Source organism: Pseudopipra pipra, chromosome 21 (genome assembly GCF_036250125.1).
Source record: "Pseudopipra pipra isolate bDixPip1 chromosome 21, bDixPip1.hap1, whole genome shotgun sequence".
Lineage (NCBI taxonomy): Eukaryota > Metazoa > Chordata > Aves > Passeriformes > Pipridae > Pseudopipra > Pseudopipra pipra.
Genome location: NC_087569.1, coordinates 11,608,866 through 11,630,655, shown reverse-complemented (window position 1 = coordinate 11,630,655; position 21,790 = coordinate 11,608,866). Strand labels below are relative to the sequence as shown.

Sequence of the window (21,790 nt, the reverse complement as noted above, 5' to 3'; positions counted from 1 at the left end):
CTCCATGTGGCACTCTTCCTGAATTGAGTACATCTCTTGTACTCAATTAAAATTATAAAAAACATTTTGAAAAATAAAATATCAAAATAAACTAAAGTAACATCTATCCTAAGACATTTCTGATTCTAAAGTTGTATATAATTGAACAGTATGCTAATTTACTCTCTGATTTTCAAATTCCTATGCTGCACAATGAAGTCCACAAAGAACTGAAAATCATATGACACAAGTAACCTTAATAAAATTAACACCACATTTTGTAGGGAATTGGTAATAACTTCTTCAATTTAACAAGGCATTTCTAATCCTTACTATTATTGGCATTAAGGTAATGGAGTTAACTTGTTCCAGATACTGAATAAAACCAAAAAGGAAATCTCTGCTCTAATGAACTTGCTACATAAATAGACAGAAGAGACCAAAATATGACATGAAAGACACACACAGGGTGGGTGTCAGGATATATGATATATATTTGATAAGTACAGGACTTATTTGGAGGCAGAGTTGAAATTTCTATCTAAGGAGAAAAGCAAAGCACTGTAGAGAGCAGAGAAGTCACTTCCGTTTCAACAGTGCTGGTAATTGTTGATGGTGAAAATTCTGTGGAGCATACAGAGATCAAGCACACTCTTCCACATGAAGTAATATATCTGATTCATAAAACACACCAAGGAGGCTTCTTTGTGGCTTTGTCAAAGAAAAAAACCATAACACTAAATTTCTATTGAGAAAATTGTTTTCATATTATTCTGTAACTGGTATAATTCTTCTTTACATAATTACACCTTTCATAATGTTTTATCACTGTAGTTGGGCTGTTTTTATGCTTCCAACAAGAACAGTTTCCTATGCATGGTAGAACTGGCTTCAAACCAAATTTTAGTCTAAAAATACTGATATGTCACAGCATAATCTTATTACTGCTATGGAAAAGAATTTGTTTGTGTAATAAGACACATGCTTTTCTTCAAAGGTTACACTGTACTCTATATATTAAATGTATTTTCTTTCTTTTTCTGTAGTGTGAAGATCACTGCACTTAAGTGCACATTTCTGGCTATGTAGATGGCCCCACTGCAAAATAATTTCAGTAATTTACACAGAGTATCAATATCATATTCCTACGTGAAGCAGGAAAGTACTTTTTTGTAGTCTAAAGATGGCGAAGCAGGAACAGCAACTGACGTGTCAGTCAGAAGAAACCTCTGGGTGACTTCACTGGTGCGTGGGTTGCAACAGAAAAACTGCATGACTTCCCTCAGAGTTATACAGGAAATATGCAATGCTGCTGGCAACTGAGTATTTGTCTTCCATGTTTCTCTACTGTGAATTTTTTTTTTATTACTACTGTGATGGAGGCAAAAAAAGAAGTAACAATAGTTAAATGTTGGACTTCTTATGATCTTAAAGGTCCCCCAATTTTTTCATCAGCTATAGCAGATGTGCGAAGAACTCATTAACACAGATTATCATCTGTCTTGGGCTGCCATGCTTGCTCACTGCTCAGCATACCCCACCTACCACGCCGTAGCAATACTTAGTAAGAGCTTAGGGGTCAAAATGCTTGTGGGAAAAGGTATATAATCTTCTACCGGCTGTGTAAGTCCACGTTAGATAGTGCACAGGATTCCAGAAGTGTCTTTCTTGTGCTGGGCACTGAGAAGGTATTTTGAATAGATGATCCCATGCTAACTTTCATTCATCATATTTGCAGAATTATCTCACACACATAACTCAAACCTCTCAATACAATGGCTTAAAAAGAAAACAGCCTTGCTCTGAAGGAATTTTCATTCGATGTAAGAGAAAACAGTCCTACCTGTCCATTAAAACCAGCCCCATCTGTAGATTTGAGAAACTCGTTGTAAACTTGATTGGCTCTGCTGATCACCATGGCAACGGCATCCTGGTACTGAGGGGATGAAACAGCCAGCAAAGGCAAGGCAGCCAGTGGGATGTGGTCTTCACTGCTGCTGAGACAGCTCTCATCATAGCTGTAGGGATTTAGGCTAGAGAAAGACATGTTATTATCAGGAAAACTGCAAGAGCCAGCACACAGCATTAGAGAATGGTAATTAACAGAAACGGGTTGGGCTACTGCAGTTCACAATGAGAGAACAAAGGAAGGATCATTTTCTCACAGAATTCAACTGCTTAAAAAAATCAAGGAGTTACTGCTTTAGTTGAATGAGATTACACTAGAAGGCCTTTCTGTAGTCAAACTATTTGATACTACTGTGCCACATACAAGTAGACATAATTTAGAATGGTAATGACATGATTACATTTCAGCCTTTTTTTCCCCCCATATAACAACTTACTACATCAGAGAGCAGGATCCAACCATCACAATGGAATATTGTTTCCTAGAACACAACTGCATCAGGTGTACTGTTCAAAAGCACATAAAGACATTTTTCCCAGTGACCCATCTTTTCAAAAAGATGAAAGAAAGCTGCACACATTCTGAAATCACAGCAAACGTTTGCGCAGTAACACTTGGCAAACAAGAGGTGACCCAATCAAAAACAGAAGCTCAAATTTGAAGAACAGCAGCTTTACTTTAGCTTGGATGTGCACCCTGCAAGTTTCTCAGTAAATTTGCCGATTATGTCTTGACTGATTTTTACTGATGAGTGGAGAAGACAACTCACAGAGAGCTAAAGCTGGAAGGCACGTCAGTGTGTGCCAGATTCTCTTACAGTAAGTTGACTGTCCTTTAGAGGTTAAAGGAAAGTCAGAAGTATTTTGGATAATTTAGCACATCCGAAGTTCATCCAAAGCCACAGGCAGGCAACTTGAACAGTATTTTGTATTCACTTTCTTTGGGAATTTGGTGGGTTATCACAATATTTAAAAGCAAGCTGCCTGAAATGTATTTAGTCTGTGTCTTTGCTAAAACTCCCATCCTTGAGACCATTACCAAGGTAATAGAGGAAGAACAGAAGATTTGCTGATGTGTGTTCATGTCCCGAGCCTCACTGGGCTCTTCCACACTTGCCTCTGCCTGAAGCACTCCAGTGATTTGGTATTTTTCATCCAAAGTAGTATAATAGTTTCTATGTCCTTGTGCTCAGCTGGTCTGCCAAGCTCTGTCAATTAACACGGGTTCATTTTACCAGCTGATTAGATCATCCAAATGCACAGCAGATATACAGTTATGAATACTAATTCTCAGAAATTAAAACTGCATCTTCAAAACCCACAAAAAAAGTTTCATTTACTAATAAAATTGGCAGATAACACCTCAGAAAGGGAAAGGGACAAACATATGAGGAAAAAAGGTTTATTAAATGAATGTTTGAAATGGAAAAATATATCTGCATATGTTTTCATAATAAAAATAAAATGCGAACAATATTCAAAAGAGAACCATACAAACCAGAGCTGATGGAAAAGTAAACAGCTGGCAATTTATTGGTTTTTTTCCCCCATAGCTAAAGCAATATAGACCAAACTGAAATAGAACAATTATTGTCAAGGCAATTAATCACCGCTAACTGGCTTAGAAATGAGGGTGTGGTTTTTTTAATTCCAATGTATTTTATTGTAAATCTTTAGCCACAGAGACCTCCATTGTTATAGTAGACACAACACAAAGGGAAGAAACATCCAGACCACTGAAAGAGTGTATGGAAGAGATGAAGTTGTTTGTCAGAGGGGACATGCTGAGTATCAGTGCTGAAGCTGAGACAAACAGGAGAAAGCAGAGAGGGAAATCATCATACGGTAACATTTCTTTGGATAACTATCGCACAACATTTTTTTTCAATTATGCTTTGGTTATCTGCATTCCATGCTGACAGTCCTACAGACTTGCTATTGCTTTTTCTGAATGCCAGAATACGCATTTACTTCCACTGTTTTCAGGATTAAAAAAAAAAAAAAGAAAGAAAAGCATAAAAGTGTTTGCTTCCTAAACATGTTTTGTTTTGGCCTTTTTTTCCTTCTCTCTCCTTCCCATTCCCTCTAAATTTGCAATGATCATCCTCCAGTTTGGCTGATTATTCTATAATTCAGAAGCTTTACTCTGAGGTGTGAATCAACGTATGCTCATCAAACCATATGCTATAAAAAGCATAACAGTTGATCCACTCCGGGATATTTTTCTCCCTGAAAACGGAAGAAATGGCTTGAAAGTCATCTATCTGGAACAAGAATGTGCCTTAGTTTTAAACCCTTTTTGTTCTTAGCCACAAAGATAGAGCCATTTTAAATTTACACAGGTTACATAAAGAATGTGTTTTTGATTTATATGAGAGACAGAGGAAACTGAAATGACGGGAGTAGATGGGAAGAGACCAGTTTAAACAATCCAAAACATTTACTACATGGAATGATTTTGCCCTGAAAGATCCCTTTCCTTTAAGCCACTATTTGCAAGGCAGAGAAAACTGCATAGGTATATTCACATAAAAACTTCCAGTAGAATCCCTCTGAACCTGGGCACTCTGCACACAGGCACAGCATAATTCAAAACCTATGCCAAGGTAAACACCAGGCTGTACTACCTTGGAGCACACTCACAGTGCATCTTCAGAAAACGGAGGCCACATTCAAAACAAAAAAGAAATCTTGTATTGCTGCTTAGTCAGTCATCTGGCTCACCCTCAGTGAAAGACTACAGTAATTAAAACTACTCTTCCTCCACCACAGTTTGCTAAAGGGAATGTTTACCACAACTTTATGTTCCACAACTGCATTCTGGAGTTCTGGCTATGAAAGCTGCTGGCATGAAGCTGCAGAAATGTGAGAGCAGAGAATTATCCCTCCTTCTGTCAGCCCCAAATGGGTACGTGTCAAGCAGCTCCACACAAGAACATACCACTGCAATATCAATGTTATGCCAGTGCTCAGAATGATTCTATAGGAAATTCAAACATCCAGGATGGTGTTTTTAACTCTGGTTGGATACTGTGTGCTGCAACAAGAGGAAATAAAGAAACAGAGGTAGGAAGTCAAAGTTGTGTTCATTTGGGCTGCCAGCACGCACTCTTCCTTCTGCTCCAGCAGCTTTTCCTCCAGACAGCTGAGACCTGCAGGCACCGCACTACGGCATAACAAAGGGACACTGAGTTCTTTCAGGGCATGTAACTCTCAAGGGGTAAAGAGGAAAAAAAGTTTGTTAAACAATGGCCCAAATGGGCAAGGGTGATCTTCCAAACACTCTTTGATGTTTCACCTCCTCTTCTATAATTTCTCTTGCTTTACAGGGCAGCACCTTGGACATGCACACACTTCTTTCCTGGTTGTTTCTGTGTATTCCCTCCCCCTTGATGCAAACAGTCAGGCACAACTTCCGCCAGTCTGGTCTGCATCCTGGCACCTCTTCCTCCTATATGCCTGTCACAGTTTTAAGTCCAGCTAGTATTTCAGAACTTTAATGTGTTCTCCACCTCTCCCATCTAAGTCTGACATCTGGACAGCAGGCGTCACCATTCCAGGATCTTATGGCCCAAAACAGGGTTGTAGACCTCCTCAACTCTTCTGCAGGGTTTTCTGCTCTACATGAGCTTCAAATGTAACCCTAGGCACTATACTGCAACAAAAAAGACTGTAAAAGCAGTTTTTTGGACTGTGTTTTGCCTGGGAAGTCCCAGACAAAACAAAGGGAAGTTTCTTTCTGCTTAGAAAAACAGAAATCAGAAAAATCTGTTTGTCTCCTCCCCTCACCAGAGTTCACCAGTTAATTCTGGTCTGCACTTGTAGAAGAGCTGAAGCAGTCCAAGAGTATGTGTTTCTTTCTTCCTTCTCTATCATGCCATTGAAAGCATTTATGTCAAGGAAAATATCTCTAAGGAAAGAAATGTTACCTGAAAACGTTCTCTCATTCAGTGACTGAATTCCAAGACTGAAAAAGCATGTAGGAAGAGCAGCTACTGAAATGGATACATCCAGCAATAAGTGGTTTTTAAAACAAATTCATCCACTTAGAAAAGGATGAAAAATCATTCCAAGTCTTGTAATCAGCAAAAGATTAAGAAGGACTTGCAACACCTCATTATGAAAAAGATAGGTCACAGAAAGCCATTCAAAACCACAATGCAAAGCCAAACATCAGGAAAATTTAAATCAACTTACTTGGAAACAAGAGAGAAAGCTGCTGAACAGATTGCTGGGCAGGGAACAAGTCTCATTAGGATATGGCCCAAAGAGGCAGGGAAATGGGCTCGGGTAACCTTCTCAAACACAGAACTGAAGGTGTTGATGTCTGCCAGCTTGCTGCTGTGGTCCCCACCTCCAGTGTCTAAGATGTTCCCTCCATGTAGGATCAAAATTAACACATGAGTTTTGCAGTTCTGGTGTTGAACTCCTTCCTGTGAGAAAAACAGGGAATAAAAAGGGAGGACGCATTTTTATGGACATTGTTGGTATACCTGGTGTCAACATTAGCAGTGATTTTTTTTCTCCCACCCCCACTGTGATCATTTTGTGATATTTGCCTTCACTGGAAGGGGGGTGTGTGTGCATGCCCCACGTTCCATTTAATTCAAGTATGTCTGACCCATGTAGAGCCCACTACGCTCTGACAAAAAAACCCTGCAGCACAGATGTAGGTTTCAGATCAAAGATTAAAACAGCTTTGCGTACATCAAAAGCTACTTTAAATACTCTGAGACCGGAGAAGAATTTCAACCTCCACAGGCAGTCTAAGCAATCATCTGTCTAGGTGTCCTGAACGATTCTTTGTTTACTGGCAGGGTTCTCATTCAAATCATCAAAGGTTCTAAAAAGCCAAATTTCTCTGCCAGTGAAAACATCCAGCAGAAGCAGATGATACAGCTACCTCAGCTTCTTGAGACTGCAGCTTCTTATTAAAACGAAAGATGGGGGTAATTTACCCAGACACTTACTGGAAAAGTAAAAAAATTTATCATTGCTTATATCCATAAAACTCACCAATAAATTTATGAACATGTGAATATGCACAGACAATAACCAGCTTCACAGAATAAACAAGATATTTTCTACTTAAGACTGGAAAAGCATTTTGAATGTCTCACAACTCCACATTTTTTTTCCTCTTTATCCCCTGAGAGTTATGTGCATTCAAAGAACTGAGTAATATATTAAAAGATTAGACTTTTTGGTTTTAAATCTTGACTACCATTTTCTTTTCACTTTGGATCACACGATTCCTGAAGACTTCTAGTTCCTGACCAAATACAAACACACAACTAAAAAAACAGCAATATGTCTTGTACTTGTCTAAGGACTGTTAATTGCTAGATTGGGTGATTCACTGAGAATCAGGCAATGTTCTGGACACTTTATTCTTAAGTTCTGGAATGAAGAGAAATTGGTAACTTTAGCACTTGTATAATGGTGACAGAGATATGGTTGAAAATGAAAGAATTGTAAGTTATTCCATCCCTCTCCATATGGTTCCATTCCAGTTATTCAGAAGAGCAATTTAGTTCCCATTAAAAGGTAAGAGTAGTTCCTTCCACAACCAATGCCTGCTTGTAAATAAGCAGCACTGCTGATGGGTTGGTGGAACTGAAAACTTCGAAATGGGTCTCTCAGCTGGATTTAACTGGTATCTTTCATAGGAAGGCTCAAATGGAATGAAATTAATTTGCCTCTCAGCAGTAGCTCAGTCATGACTAAGACAAGGGGCTCAAGGGCTAATCAACTGGATTGAAATCAATCAACGACTGTCATAATTTTCAGTAGGAGTGGAATTCTTCAAAAACGTAAAAGTGGACATTTCCATTACCTGTCCTATGTGTGGACAGAGGACCTTAATCAGTTTGTTGGAAGGACCACAACTTGTTTAGATTCTTTCCTGCTTCTAAAAAAAGACAATTGTGTTATTATCAATTTCATGAGTGTTGCTGAATCTGCTTCAAAAAACCTGCACTTCCACTCAAGTACTAAGCAGATATAACAATTTCTCTTCAGAGAACTGGGTCATATTTCCACCTAAGTTAAGTATTTCCAGTGTCTAAAAAGCTTGTGATGATTTTCAGTGATGCATGTGCACCTACCGAACAAGGGAAAGACACACTAAGCCATCAATGAGTTTATAATTCCATAATACAATATTAGAGTATTTCCACATGTCTTCTCTTTAGAAATCACAGCTTGTTTTAGGAAATAATCTTACCTCATTGTCCTCGTGTATTTCAACACTACCTTGTGCAGGGAACCTTTGTTTTCTTAAAGAGGCTCTATATAATTCACCTGAAAGGAAAAGAGGCATACTGGTCATATAAATATTTGTCTACCACATCTTTTACAGACAACTATGTGTAAGGCACATTTCTAATTTCAAGAGAAAGTTCAGTTCACAGGAAATCCTGTGGACAAACAGAAAAATACACAATATTAGAGGCTCTTCTATTCTTAACAGCAACATTCAGAACAGGATTCAGGTCCTTATATAGAGGTATGTAGTACCAGTACAGCTGCTGTTGATCTGTGTCTTCCTGAAGCAGCAGTAGAAGAGGTCACCTGAGGTTCTGCTCATCCCATACAGGTATCTTAGGTACTCTGATATGTCTTAAATATCACTAAACTCCTATATATAGGCAAGTGAATTAAGCCTTTAAAGTTCTCCAAAGACTTTCAGGATGCAGTTCTTCCACAAACCTCTGTGACTACCTAGGCAACTCGATTAAGTAACTGCAGTGCTCCATTACCATGATGCAAAATAGAAGTAACAGACCATAGAGCAAAAGACAATTTCTCCTCAAAAAGTCCTGTAACCTGAAAAATAGGAAGTGATATTGCAGAGAAACACATTTCTTTGCTAATACCACTTCACAACAGGATCACGCCTGCAAGTCCTCAATTATAAACACAACAATGAAAATGAAACAACAATGAAAGTCTCTGCCTTGACTTCAGAACATGACCAAACAGACCAAAAAGCCCACCTGTCTGCTCTTTGGGCAGACTGGCTGGGCAGCAGCCTGCTCTAAGCAGTGGAACACTCCTGCTATCAGCTTTAAGACCATGAGATTTTCCACTGTCTTGCCTCGGGAAACAAAACTTAGGAAGTTTTTCTTTGCAGAGAGCGTGGTCAAACACTGGAACAGGTTTCCTAGAGAGGTGTCAATGCTCCAAACCTGTCGGTGTTTAAGAGGCTTTTAGACCATAATCTTAATAATATGCCTTTACTTTTGGTCAGCTGTGAAGTGGTCAGGCAGTTGGACAAGATCATTGCAGGTTCCTTCCACTTGAAAATATTCTATTCTATAACTTCTATAACTGGCTATGAAAAGGCTTGCCCTCTGAACAAATCTTCTCTGTGCTTAAGGACAGAAAAGAAGTTGATATAGCACTATCCACTTTTTCTGTTTTGCACTGTGTTTTTTCAGTCATTGAAGAGAATCACTACAGGCTCTTTCTGGTCTCCTCATAATGCAGTATTTTTTTCTACCGCTGCATGTTACCTGGGAAACAGCTGTAAGATGAAATTTGATTAGCGAATGTTGTGGTGGTCAGTTCCCTGGGGAGGGCAAATGTGCTTTACTCTTCTGTCAACTGATGGAATTCCAGACAAGATGCGAATTCTATCCCTGTAACAATTCCTCCTCCCTCTCATGTGGGGAAGAGGAAGGCTTTGAAACCATCCTGAATCACAATAGCAGAAATTTGTAATTTAAAATTTCAGCTGACTGCAGTGTTGCAGCCCTAAAATTCCACTCATCTCACAAAGATTAGCTGTTCCTAGAGAAATTGTGAGGCCTTCCTCCCTCTATGACAGATACAAGTTTTAGGAGTTAAAGAGAGAGGATTGTACTAAATAATAATACAAAGTAGATAACGGACAGCTTTTGGGATCTAGACACCTTTTCCTCTGTTTCTTCCAGTGTGCCAGAAGAAAACAAATACACCGCACAATGCTATAGATGACTCAGTTTACTTTTCCTTGGCATTTGGAGTTCACATCCTCTTTGTGGTTTCACTCCATTTGTTTACAGGCAGTCTGTCAGACCCTAAGACAGTGTTCACCAAGAATGTTGCTTAAGCAAGGTCTGGTCAGGTTATTCTAAAAGCACTGAAATCAGTCCAAAACAAATTCTGAACACTCTTCTCTTCTGCACTAGGAGCAGGTTCTACCAACATCATTCCTTAAGAGTCACTGGAAATTTATTTAGCCTCTGTGTCTACGTTTCTCCATATTTAAAATTGAGGTAATTATTCTTGCCTTTCTGACAGACAAGGATTTAAGGTATTAGTCATTCAATACTTGTATAAAATAAAGGGTACCACAACAAAAAACAAAATACCAGAAAGCAAATCCAACAGAGACAACATATACCCATAAACCCTGAGCTTCCACTAAATGCAATTGCTTTCTGGAACTCTCTGCGATTTAATGCTGATCTCATTACTAAAAAGCTACGTCAACAGTATGAAATTTGTAAGTTCCATTTTTTGGGAGATTATCAATTGATGCCATTTAAAACATAAGTCTGCATTATAAAAAACCAGCAGGAACTACTGAGCATTTTTTGTCAGGACTATGTATCAGCTCACTGCGAACCATACTATGTAGTTAAATGGCTCTTAGCAACATGTGGTATCAAAACGAATTAACATGAAATAGGTGAGTAAAACCAGAAAGTAACACTTGCCTATTGCTTATCAGATGCTGAACTACAAGGATGACAGCATACAATCCTAAATTAAATGCAACCCCAATACAGAAACTGCTTTTCAGTCTAGGAGTCAACAGCCAGGAACAGTGGCTATCATCTAAGCCAACTAATTTATGACAAGGGAAGAGATCTATCAAGTATTTCTGCAGACAGAAACACACACTGCTACGCAGATACCACCAAGCCAGTGTATCTGGCAGGGATTGTTTTAGACTCAAATTGCCACCGGAATTGCTACGTAAGTATGTATTTATACACACACATATAAGCATTCACCAGTGACTTAGGCACCAAGCAAGCTGTGTGTCTACAGCCTCGCCTGAATAACTCATGGCTTAAACAGTCTCCTCATGTGGAGTACATCAGATCTCAAGATCAGCACGAGAGGAGAGCAAGGTGAAAGGAAGAGCTTGGACAGTGATTCAAGACCCCAAAGCAGCCATGAAAGGCATCAGTTCAATACACAACCAAAAAAGTAAGTAAGTCCCCTGAATCTAAGAGAATAGAATTCATATGATCATTCCCAAACTTCTGAGATCATGAGGTACAATTCAAACCCATACTAAGAATCAAGCCAGGTCCTCTTTTTTTTTTCCCCCACAGACCATTTCAAATATCCCTAATGCTTTGTCATGTTAATTAGGGAAAAATTTAAAATTTAAAAAAAAAAAAGAACTTGCTTTAGCTACAAAGCATAAGGTGCTGATAGTCCCAAAAGAAAACTGCTATTCCCATGATTGCGCTCCCATGAGAAATGATGCTGTTCCTGCCATCTGCTGTGCTATTACCAGTCATTCATAATGATAAATCCGTCATAAGAAATATGTTCACATGAAGGCTGTGACATATGTTTTCTATTAACAAATGATAAAGAATCCTGCAATACACTGCAGATGCAGTTTTGCAAACTGCACTGTTTAGAGGAAAATAATGGCAAGTGTCACTGAGCCCAATCCTGCTCTGGAAGCCACAACATAAGATGGTGCCTATGTTAACTTCCATGACTTCTTCACCGAATGAGTCTTACACACATACACTGCCAGATCTTGTACATGACTACTACAGAGCACTGGAGAAGAAGAAACACACAGGGTTAGCCAAGGATCTTAACTCCAAGTGCTCCCCAGCTCCACTTATCAGACCAAGCCAGATGGGAAAAATATGATTTCCAAAAGGGAAGGGGTTGGCACAGAGTGACAGCATGTGCTTATAAACACAGCTGCAGGAATAAAGAACAGACTGAACTCCAGGAAGGCAATGGACAATTGTTCCCAGAGAGAACTGTGATGAACATTGACACCATGCATTTCTGTAAGTCAATTCCTGCTCTTTAGCAAGCAATGCAAAAGCACAGAAAGACCAACAGCAGAGCCACATGTAAATAGACTCCCTGAAGCTTGGCACCAGTAGCAAAGGAACCCTAGCAACACCAGGCTTGGCACTACTTTTTACTCCTATAGCACTCAGAAATTTTAACAGCAACACTTCTTGCACCTCCTTAAGCAGAGACAGAAGGAAGAAGTCCAGAGAACAAAGCACTGAAGGCTCCTACACTCCAAATCCAGCCATATTGTACTGTCCTGTATGAGCTATTGTGTACAACAGCAGCTTCACCCTCCAGTGCTCTACTTCTGCCACTCCAGCCAATACTATAAGGTACTAATGTGCTAAATAATGTCAGAGGCACTTTTTTGGTACATTTTCATAATCCATATTGAAAATAATTAAATTTAAAATAAAACTTAAAAGAATCCTAGTCCCTCCACATGCATTTTTCTTCCCAAGGTAACAGATCACTTGGTTAACAAGTCTACTCTATTACTATCTCTAGTTACTGAACAGCCTCGGTACAAAGAAAAATGAGAACACCTTCAACTCACATTGTTTTTCCTGCAGAAAGCCAGATGAGCAAAACGCAGACTCTTCACCTGCAAAAGGAAGAAACCACAATGTAAACTAAAATCACTTTACATGAACTCCTTACTTTTTCTACTGTGTTGCAGTAAATATTTTGCAACTGATCACTATGGTGATTTCCATAACCCCTATTGGCTTCAGTGGGAATAGCTCAGCATATGACACCCCTGACAACTGCTGTAATCTGTTCAAAGTGGTTAGCCTTGAAGCTAGATTTTACCCTTTATATTCAATCTATTTGATAACCTGCAGCATTAGCCACTGAATCTCTAACCAAGAAATGGCATAACTTACCTAGCAATACAAAACAGATTCCTATTCCAAATATTTAATTAGCAGCTTTTTAAAGAATGTTTCTGTCCTTCCATTCCCTCCCACAGTCCACCCATCCAAAGAAAGCTGCAAGTACAAAGGGATTTTCTCAGATCTAAATACAAAAACCTAACATACCGAGACACAAGAACATGGGAATAAAGGTTCTTTCTGTAGATAAAGTCCTCCTACAGCACTCCAGTCATTTCTACCATGGAGGGTAAACATCTTTGCCATCATTCCACCACAAGAGAAACCAAAGCAAAAAGGCATCACATCAGCCTACATCTATCATCAGAGTTGGGATGGGAACACAGGTCTCTCAATCCCTTCTCTAGATTCCTTCTTCAGAGGCCCAGCAACATTTTTTCCTGGAGCCTACCTACCCCTTGAGTATATGCACAGACACAGCATCAGCTGCTGGGGCACAGCTGACTCAACAGCAGAGACCATGTTCTGTTACGTGGTTTGGCAACATAGAACAGACTGCAAATGACAAGCACCAGGGAAGCTGGTGGCACCTCAGGATAGGGGAATAAAACAGCGCACGTCCTGCCATCGCCTGCCCACTGATTTTCATGTGTTCAAATGAAAGCTTCTGCCCAGTGCCTTAAGAAGACTAAAGAACTTGTAAGCATTGTTCCTCATCTCATGAATTAAAAATGCTGTCACACTAAATGCAACTAGGGTTAATATATAAAAACTAACAACAATGTTTTACTCCTCTGATGGATGCAGCAGTACAGAATAAGAACTCTGAAACTATTCTCTTTTTCTTCAGATGCCCCAGCTATCAAATTGACTTGGTTTCCAAGAGAGTAAAAAGAAAAAAAAAAATGACAGGCTTTCAATATACAGCAAAGAAATCTGCTTTTGTCCATTCTTTGTGCAAGCAGTACTTGCAGTACACTACTGTACTTCACTTTTGAAGAACAAAAATTATTTGAGTTAGCTACTTTCCAAATTTCACATACCGTCTCTTTCCTTTTCAGTTCCTCACCAGGACAATTCACAGACTCTTGTTCTGACAAAGAGCTTGGGTCACAACTGTTACCTGCTTTCAACTTATTAGGGAAGAAATATTAACTGCAACAGCTCACAGAGACAGTCATTGCTGAGGCAAAGCAGCCATCAGTCACTGCCTTGGGATGAATGTGTGAAACTCTCAGGAATGTGAGAGCTAAAAGAAAAACCAGGTCTCCATGACAAGAGCACAGACCAGCCTTCTGAAGTGCTTGTATACACACTTACACTAATTACAACATGGAAAACAATGTGTTTCACGAAGAAAACTCCTTTCCATGGCAGCTCTGAATGGCTGTGCAGACAGGAACTCTCCTCAAAAGAACAGACAGAAGGTGAAGACACTTCCACTACAGAACTAAAACTCATTTTTATTTGGTAGGTTTAAGAAACAGACAGTGTCTTTTTTTTAAAGCCTTACTAACAAATTTCAACTTTGCATGTACATTTTTAACATGTACATTTAAGCCTTTCAGTACATCTTACTGTGCCCTGTTCCACATTTTTCATCTCACAGTAGATTTAACAGATTCTGAAAAAAAAGTCACTTCTCTGCCCTGGAATTGAAAGATGATCTGCAATTACTCTATTTGTATGCTACTTAAAACAAAATTAGCAAGCAGTTTTTTGGGCAATGTTGAAACCAGAATAGAAGTCACTTTGCTTTCTCACAAAGGATTGCTAACACCAGTAGAAATAAACGTATCTACTCACCAGAGAAAGCAACTGAAGGTAAAAATAAGATTCACAAAGTTACCTTTAGTGTCATGCTATGGCACATTGCCATTACACATACATGTAGATTTGCAGACCTGTAGCCATTTCTCATTCATGTAGCTGTGCTCCTGAGATGTCAGAGGGCATTTTGTACAACTCTTGTCTCTCATTTTGCTCTTGCCTGGGATTACATCGATAATGGGATCAGTGTCAGAGGCCAGCACAGCAGAACAGTTGTGTACCTCAGCACCAGGGAGGTATCCAGGGGATTATTCTTTTCTTTTTCCCCACACATTCAGTCTTGCAGTACTGGCTACAAGAGTGCCAACAGGCTTTATGGCACACAATTTTCTGTCTTCTAATCATCTGAATTCATGTAACAACATAACCAGACCACTGGAACAAACAACGTTCATGTTCCACTTTAGAACATTCTTGCCTCAGCAAGAATATTATAAAAATTATAACTTCTGAATAGAAAAATCTGTTTTGGTAATTTTTTTTTAAAATGCCTGGCAAATTTAAAACTGGTGTGTGGACAGTTATGTCAAACTTGGGAAAATAAAGAGAGAGGAAAGGAGGCAATATACCTACAGATGGCATGATCCTCTGGATGAGAATGGCAGCCAGGGAAACTCTAGGCCCAAAGAAACTGATGCAAGAACACACGCTGATTTCACCATTGGACTGGATCTTAATGCAGATTGAAAAAGGAAAAGGGAGGGACTGCAAGGAAAGCAATGCTCTCTGCAGCAGGACTCAGCCCTCAGCTAAAAAATATCTAGGCAGCCAGTTTAAGCTTCCTCCACTCTGCATACAATTGCTGAGCTGTATTCTAGAACATACTGCATCAGAAAATTAAATTATGGCAGTTGCACAACACTGGTAACCTGCCCTACTATAAACTGCTAGCAGTGATAATTTGCAGAAATCCAATCCACGGCTTCTCTCTAAAACCTGCTGCTAGAAGTAAAATCTGTTCTCTGTATGAGCCATCTGATGTGTTTTGGAATGCTGATGACTATTGTAGTTTTCATCCTTCCCTTTCACAATCCACTAAGCCAAATATTCTGTTTGCCATTCTTCACATTAATAGGCAGCAGATGCTATTGCAATAAACTTAATAGCAGCATAAACACTACAGTCAGTTATGTAAAACCACCCTTTAATTAATTATATGAGTCCAGGAGGGCATGACAAGGAGAGGTAAATCACATGCTGCTGGGGGGAAGGAAGAGAGCAGTTTGTTTACACAGAACATTCACAGTGGACAAAATTAGGCAAGGCAGCCCTCAGAGGAGAGAGAAAGAGAGAGAAGGAGAACCACTAGTAGAAGGTAAAACTCACTATTAGCAGTCATGAGGGTGTAGAGGTTTTTGTGTTATACTGAGTGTTTTGACCATTGCATAAATGTTGTAGAACCTCTGAGACACATGGCATGGCAGGTGTACCAAAGGGGACTGAATCAGTGAGCCAGTGAAAAATGAGACCAGATGAACAATTCAAAGACACCTCAGCCTGCACCAGTCTTACACAGAAACCCTGGTTTCCTGTGGGAGTTTAATGGATCCAACTCAACATAGCTCATAATTTCAGATACTGTGAGTTAGTATCCACATTACAACTGACAAGTATCTTAACAAAAAGTCTAAACCATGCAATGCAAAAAATTAACCATTCCCATTTAAGTGGAGAATGCTAATTCACAGTCAAGTTGGCACAGCTTGATCTAATAAAAAAAATTAACTTTTATTTTAAACATTAGAATTACAAAATTGAACAAAACAAGACTCACATAGAATTATAGTGAATCATTTTATACACAGGAAATAATTGAGAAAGAAATATACATATCTGACATTATTGTAAAGGAAGATCCTGCAAATATACAAATTATACAAGGAAGGATAACGAGAGAAAAAATCCAGACTTTCCTGAAAAAAATTACCTTAGCAGCTGCATTCCTGCCATACTTTGCAGTTAACTCAGGGCTGATTGCTAGCACCTAAGCAGTTTTCCTTGCCAAAAGTGCATGTAACTGTTGAACAGGGAGCTGCAGGCTCTGCCTTATTCCTAACCAAGCACCTTATGTACATATTTAAACACTGTACGACCTTTATTGTTTACTTAAAACGAGATTAACTTCATTTCACAAAAAACAATAGATGGTTTTCAGACTACAAAGTCTTTCCCCTTCCACAAAAACATCAACTTGAAGAGTGATGTAGCTAAACTTTCCTCTTACACTTAGGATTTGTATGTATTTTACAACAACCTAGTTAAATGTCTGATGAAGACAGATCGCTTGAAGTTGATTAATTACTTCTCTCTCACATCAATGTTTCTCATAACAGATGACTGGACAGACTCTTAATTTGATGGAAAGATAAAGCAATACTGTTACATAGCCAAATTAAAAACTGTTTATGCCCTAAAAAATAATAAAAGAGCAATTGCTTTCTCCTTTGCTTTCCTCCACCTTCCACTACAGGGTGAGACCAGAGTAAATCTTTGCAGCAGCTGTCAGTGTATCCTACCCTTCTGACTGGTATTGTCTTACCTTGTGCATTACTTTAGCCTAATCAGAGGTTCAAGAGGTCTGGGACAAGCACAAACACATTTTCGTACCTGCTTAATGCTCTTGAATGCCCAGGACAATTTTTGGGAGCTTAGTGCACTCTGAAAAGCTGGTCCTTGTGCTCAGTCCACTCAAAACCAAACCAAACTCTCAAAACATAAGGAGAATCACTGTCATCAACTTAAGCCTTTATAGCAGCCTTCTGCACACAAGACAACAGAAAACATGAATTCCAAGTAGATCAACAAAAGCTATTGTGAATCCTAAGGCTTTGGAAATGCAATGTCAGCACCAAAGGGTGCCCACTGCACAGTGTGGAAGCAGACAATGGCTGATCAACCCTTCTATGAAGTAAGTCTCTGCTAAAAGCTACTAGGATAGACTCTGCTTTCCCTTTTACTGCTGTAAGTCCAGTTTATTCAGTAGGGTAACTCTTTACAGTAGTCTTTGCCAAGGATCACAACGTACTGGTGTCAAAAAGTGCTGCAATCACAGGATGTCTGCTACACATTTCCTGGAAGCATAAAATTGCTGTAATAATGCTTGTTTCAAATTAGTGTGAAATATAATAGTATAACTGTATGGTGCTCTTAGTCATAGAACAATAGAATCACAGAATGGGTTGGTTTGGAAGGGACCTTGAAGATCATCGAGTTCCAACCCCCTGCCATGTAGTCATATGGTTTAGTTTTAGGTAGTCCTGTGAGGAGCAGGGAGTTGGACTTGATCCTTATGGGTCCCTTCCAACTTGAGATATTCTACAATTTTATTTAAATTAGCTTACTCTACAGATGTATATTAAACTTAATCTTAACCTTAACCAAAAATGTTATTCTAGTCTTCCAGTTCTGTTCAGTGCCTTCTGGATATCATGACAGGAGAACAGACAGCAGTTGAGGGAATCAACAGGAAATTGCCTCTGACACCTCTCAAAAACAGGCTGCTTCACATATAAACCAGCCTTTTATTCCCCCTTAACTATATGGGAAAGATGAGATCCAAAAGATATGATATCAGACTGCAAAAAAAAATCATCACTCAGCTATGCACCTGCTGTACTTAAAATCTCAGGAAGTATTTTTTTAAAGGGGAGTTACAAAGAATAGCTGAAATGGTGGGGAGTCATAGTGCATGAGACAAATTCAACAGCATTTTATGGTCTACTGTGTAACACAAAACTTCTCATTTAAAAAAAATAATCGGTAGAAATTGAATAGCTCAGTCCTAGGAGGTACAGAAAGGGCAGGAACTGCAGATTTTCATACACAGACTCAACACAACTTGCCCAACAGTAAGCACCTCCCAGCTTCAAACCACTATCCTGTAATGGGGTGGATGTGAAGAATAAAAGTTTAATCTAAATCAACAATTCAAATGAGTCCCAGAAAGAAAGTAATACTATCATTAGCACTATTTTCCACATAGACAGTCGATTCATTAAAAGATGAAAAGATCTGTGTAACCTAGTCTTGTGCAATGGGACCAAGAAAGGCCTTTCACTCACCTCATATGAAAATTTCCAGTTGTGAAAGCTGATCATGTCCATCTATTTTGCTGGTTACCAGTAAAGCAATCCATCAGTCTGTATGTGTGGCATACGAAGTACAGGAAAAGTGAATTTCACATACATTTTACAGTCAGTTATGTTTTAAACAACGAAAAATCAAATTGCATTTTGTCAATTGCCTACCTGAGAATTCATCCTCATTTGAAACATTTTAATTCAATTAGCTGAACTTGCAGAGTAAAATAGTAGCATATTGCTGCAAAAATGACTAATGGCTCTTAAAATTTAATTAGTGTGTATTAAATCAATAGTCATCATTTGTGGCAAGGTTATTACAGCATTACATTGTTATTTGTTTGCTTGCTTGTTTACATTATTTTCTACAAAAATACCACATACCTCCTCCTTTTTTTTAACAAATTAAGTTTCAAACCAAAGAAACAGTCAAGATTCACTGGGGGGTTGCCCATTTCACTTTTTTTGTGTGTGCATGTGGGGGTTTTCATAATGTTTATATTTTGGAAAAGGCAGGCCATGCCAGCAGGGAAGACAACCAGTCCAGCTGATCAAAGAGCTTTGGCTTGAACTTAGAGCAAAAAGGAGAGCACATCACCTTGGAAGAAGGGGCAAGCAACTCGGGAGGACTACAAGGCTGTTGTGAGGTTATGCACGGAGAAAACTGGAAGGGCCAAAGCCCAACTAGAACTTAGTTTGGCTACTGCTGTAAAAGACAACAAAAAATGCTTTCTACAAATTCAACAGTAACAAAAGGAGGGCCAAGGAGAATGGGCTTTAAGGTCCCTTCCAACTCTAATCATTCTATGATTAAGTACATCTTCTGGTGAAAGACAGAAATTATGTGCTCCTGTGAACCACAAGTTGAGCAAGAATACACAGTCAAAAATATCAGAAATTGCACACACCAATTTTCAGATATTATCTAGTTCTGTCACAAAGATGCAAATTTCTTTTCCTTAGAAGAAATAAAAACAAAACAAAACCATGCCAATTACCTATGTTCCCTCAACTACCCCACAAATTCATATTACTGCAAATATCCTGCTACTGTAATTTTAATACTTAATCTAAAACAAACCACTTCAACCTTCCTCCTCACACATCCATTTTCCTGAAGATCATCTTCATATCTCGCTAAATTTTTTAAGGGAAGCTTTCGTAGGAAAAAACTCTTCACAGACAAGAAAGATGTACAAGTACTTTCTATTTACTGCCAGACAAACTTTCATTCAGGATTTCTCCATTGCTAAAGACAAAACCTCTCTTTCTACACGTCAAGGACAGTAAGCAAACCCATCACATACACGATCCATTCCTATCACACTACTGAGTAATTAAAACCAGTGTGTTGGGGCAAATAGACAAAGGAGATTGATAAAGATTGCATTAAGATCTCAAGCTTGGCATTTGCTAAATTCTGAAATCTTGGTTTTGCAAACTTAACAATTGTAATGAAATTATATTCAGCAACTGTAATGAAATATAGCTTGTCCCAACGTTTCTGGTAAAATGGCCAAGAACTGGAGCTGTCCAGCAATAGTTGTTGGCTCACTGAAGACAGGCAGAAAACCAGGCAGCCACAGACGAGAAACTCAGCACAAGAAAACCCTTAAAGCTTGTGTATTTTATCAGATCAGGTAAAAAAAAAAGAGGTCTGGAGTCGCAATGTAGCTTGCACAAACTTATGCACAGCAGCTTTCTCTATGGCACAATCCAGAAAATGCCAGCTGCTTTTGTCAGGAGTACAGAAACAAACCAACACCTTCAACCTCACAAACACTAAAAATATATATTTAAAATAAGGATATGATCTCAAGATAGCTGGAGGATATGCAAAGCACTGAAATCCAGCAGGCTGAATTTGTCCCTAGTGCTTAGTACATGCAATTTTCCTTAATGTAATGGACAGATACTTTGCATTAGGAGTGAATTTAAATGCATGGCTATGATGTGTAAAAAAGCTTTTGTTCTAAAACAAAGAAGGCATCTGCATCAACATAATTTATGCAGCTGTACAAATTTTTAATTCAGCTTGATTGCTGTTTGTTATTTGCTGAAATGAAAACTCAATAAATTTACATTCTGCTGCCAGTTTGCTCCCAAATACTTATTTCTACCTCTGATAAGAAAGGTTGCACTGGACAAGCGCTCTCAGTTGTACTTACTGAGAATCAATCATCGAACTAAATTACATACTTGTAATTTATAAAGTTCCTGAAGATCTTCTCTGTCTCACACTGGAACAGTAGCATTACTTAAACAAAAAGCATCCAGTGGGTATTTGGCTCTGCCCAGAGCATACTCCATACTCTTCTCATACATCTTCACTTGTTGAAAGAGTCCATAATAATGTGCTTTATTAATCAACTTATCAAACCATGAAAAAGAACCAGTGCTCTGCTCTCTGCACGGGCACGTAGCAAAATCACTGGCCCTAGAGACTGGTTGAATTGTACCAAAGCTCTCTGGAACCAACACCAATGAACTCATCATTCTCTGAGAGCCCCAAGTAAATCCAGATGGGGAGGGATTTTCCCTGAATCTGCAAACCATACTCTTCACATCTTTTCATTGAACAAGTGAAGTACCCTTGGAAAAGAAACCAAAAAGAAAATCCAGCTTTGCTGAACTTTTAGGTTTTTAAAATAAACAATTGGGCTAAGGCTAAAATAGCTTTTTACTGTGGTACAGAAGACAGTCTTCCTTCCAATGTCCTCCTCCTTCCCTCTTTGCCTTTTTTGTTTGTATATGAGGTTGCTAATCACAGACTTTTTTAAAATTGTTAATCAATAACACTATTCAGTCTTGTTAAGCTATAACAAAAGCACGGTACAATTACCTGCACTAACAACAATGTGATATGACTGATCAGTATTTGTCAGATAATTCCATGAAGAGACAAATGAGCATGTGTATGAGGGAGGGAATAAACCAGTATGTAGCTAATCAACAGGACTGAATCTGTAAGTATAAGGTGGTAGAGGACAGAAGGAAATGCACTGCCTTGCCTATTTAGAAATCTGATGTATTTAGCAGAGGTGCAGCAGTGAAGATTCTAAATGTGAGTGCATATTACATCCAGAACTCCACTTTCTTTTGCAT

General features: G+C 38.8%; 1 protein-coding gene across 3 annotated transcripts in view; it reads right to left on the bottom strand.

Annotated features, from left to right (window-relative positions):
• PITPNM3 (PITPNM family member 3) overlaps positions 1-21,790 on the bottom strand; it is a 64,150-nt gene that overhangs the window by 28,210 nt on the left and 14,150 nt on the right. For all 3 annotated transcript variants that reach the window (XM_064678214.1, XM_064678212.1, XM_064678213.1), the window contains exons 4-7: positions 12,497-12,544; positions 8,114-8,190; positions 6,085-6,320; positions 1,823-2,012 (exon numbers count right to left, since the gene is read on the bottom strand). In XM_064678214.1, coding sequence (XP_064534284.1) covers positions 1,823-2,012; positions 6,085-6,320; positions 8,114-8,190; positions 12,497-12,544 — 551 coding nt within the window. The remainder of the gene's footprint in view (positions 1-1,822; positions 2,013-6,084; positions 6,321-8,113; positions 8,191-12,496; positions 12,545-21,790) is intronic.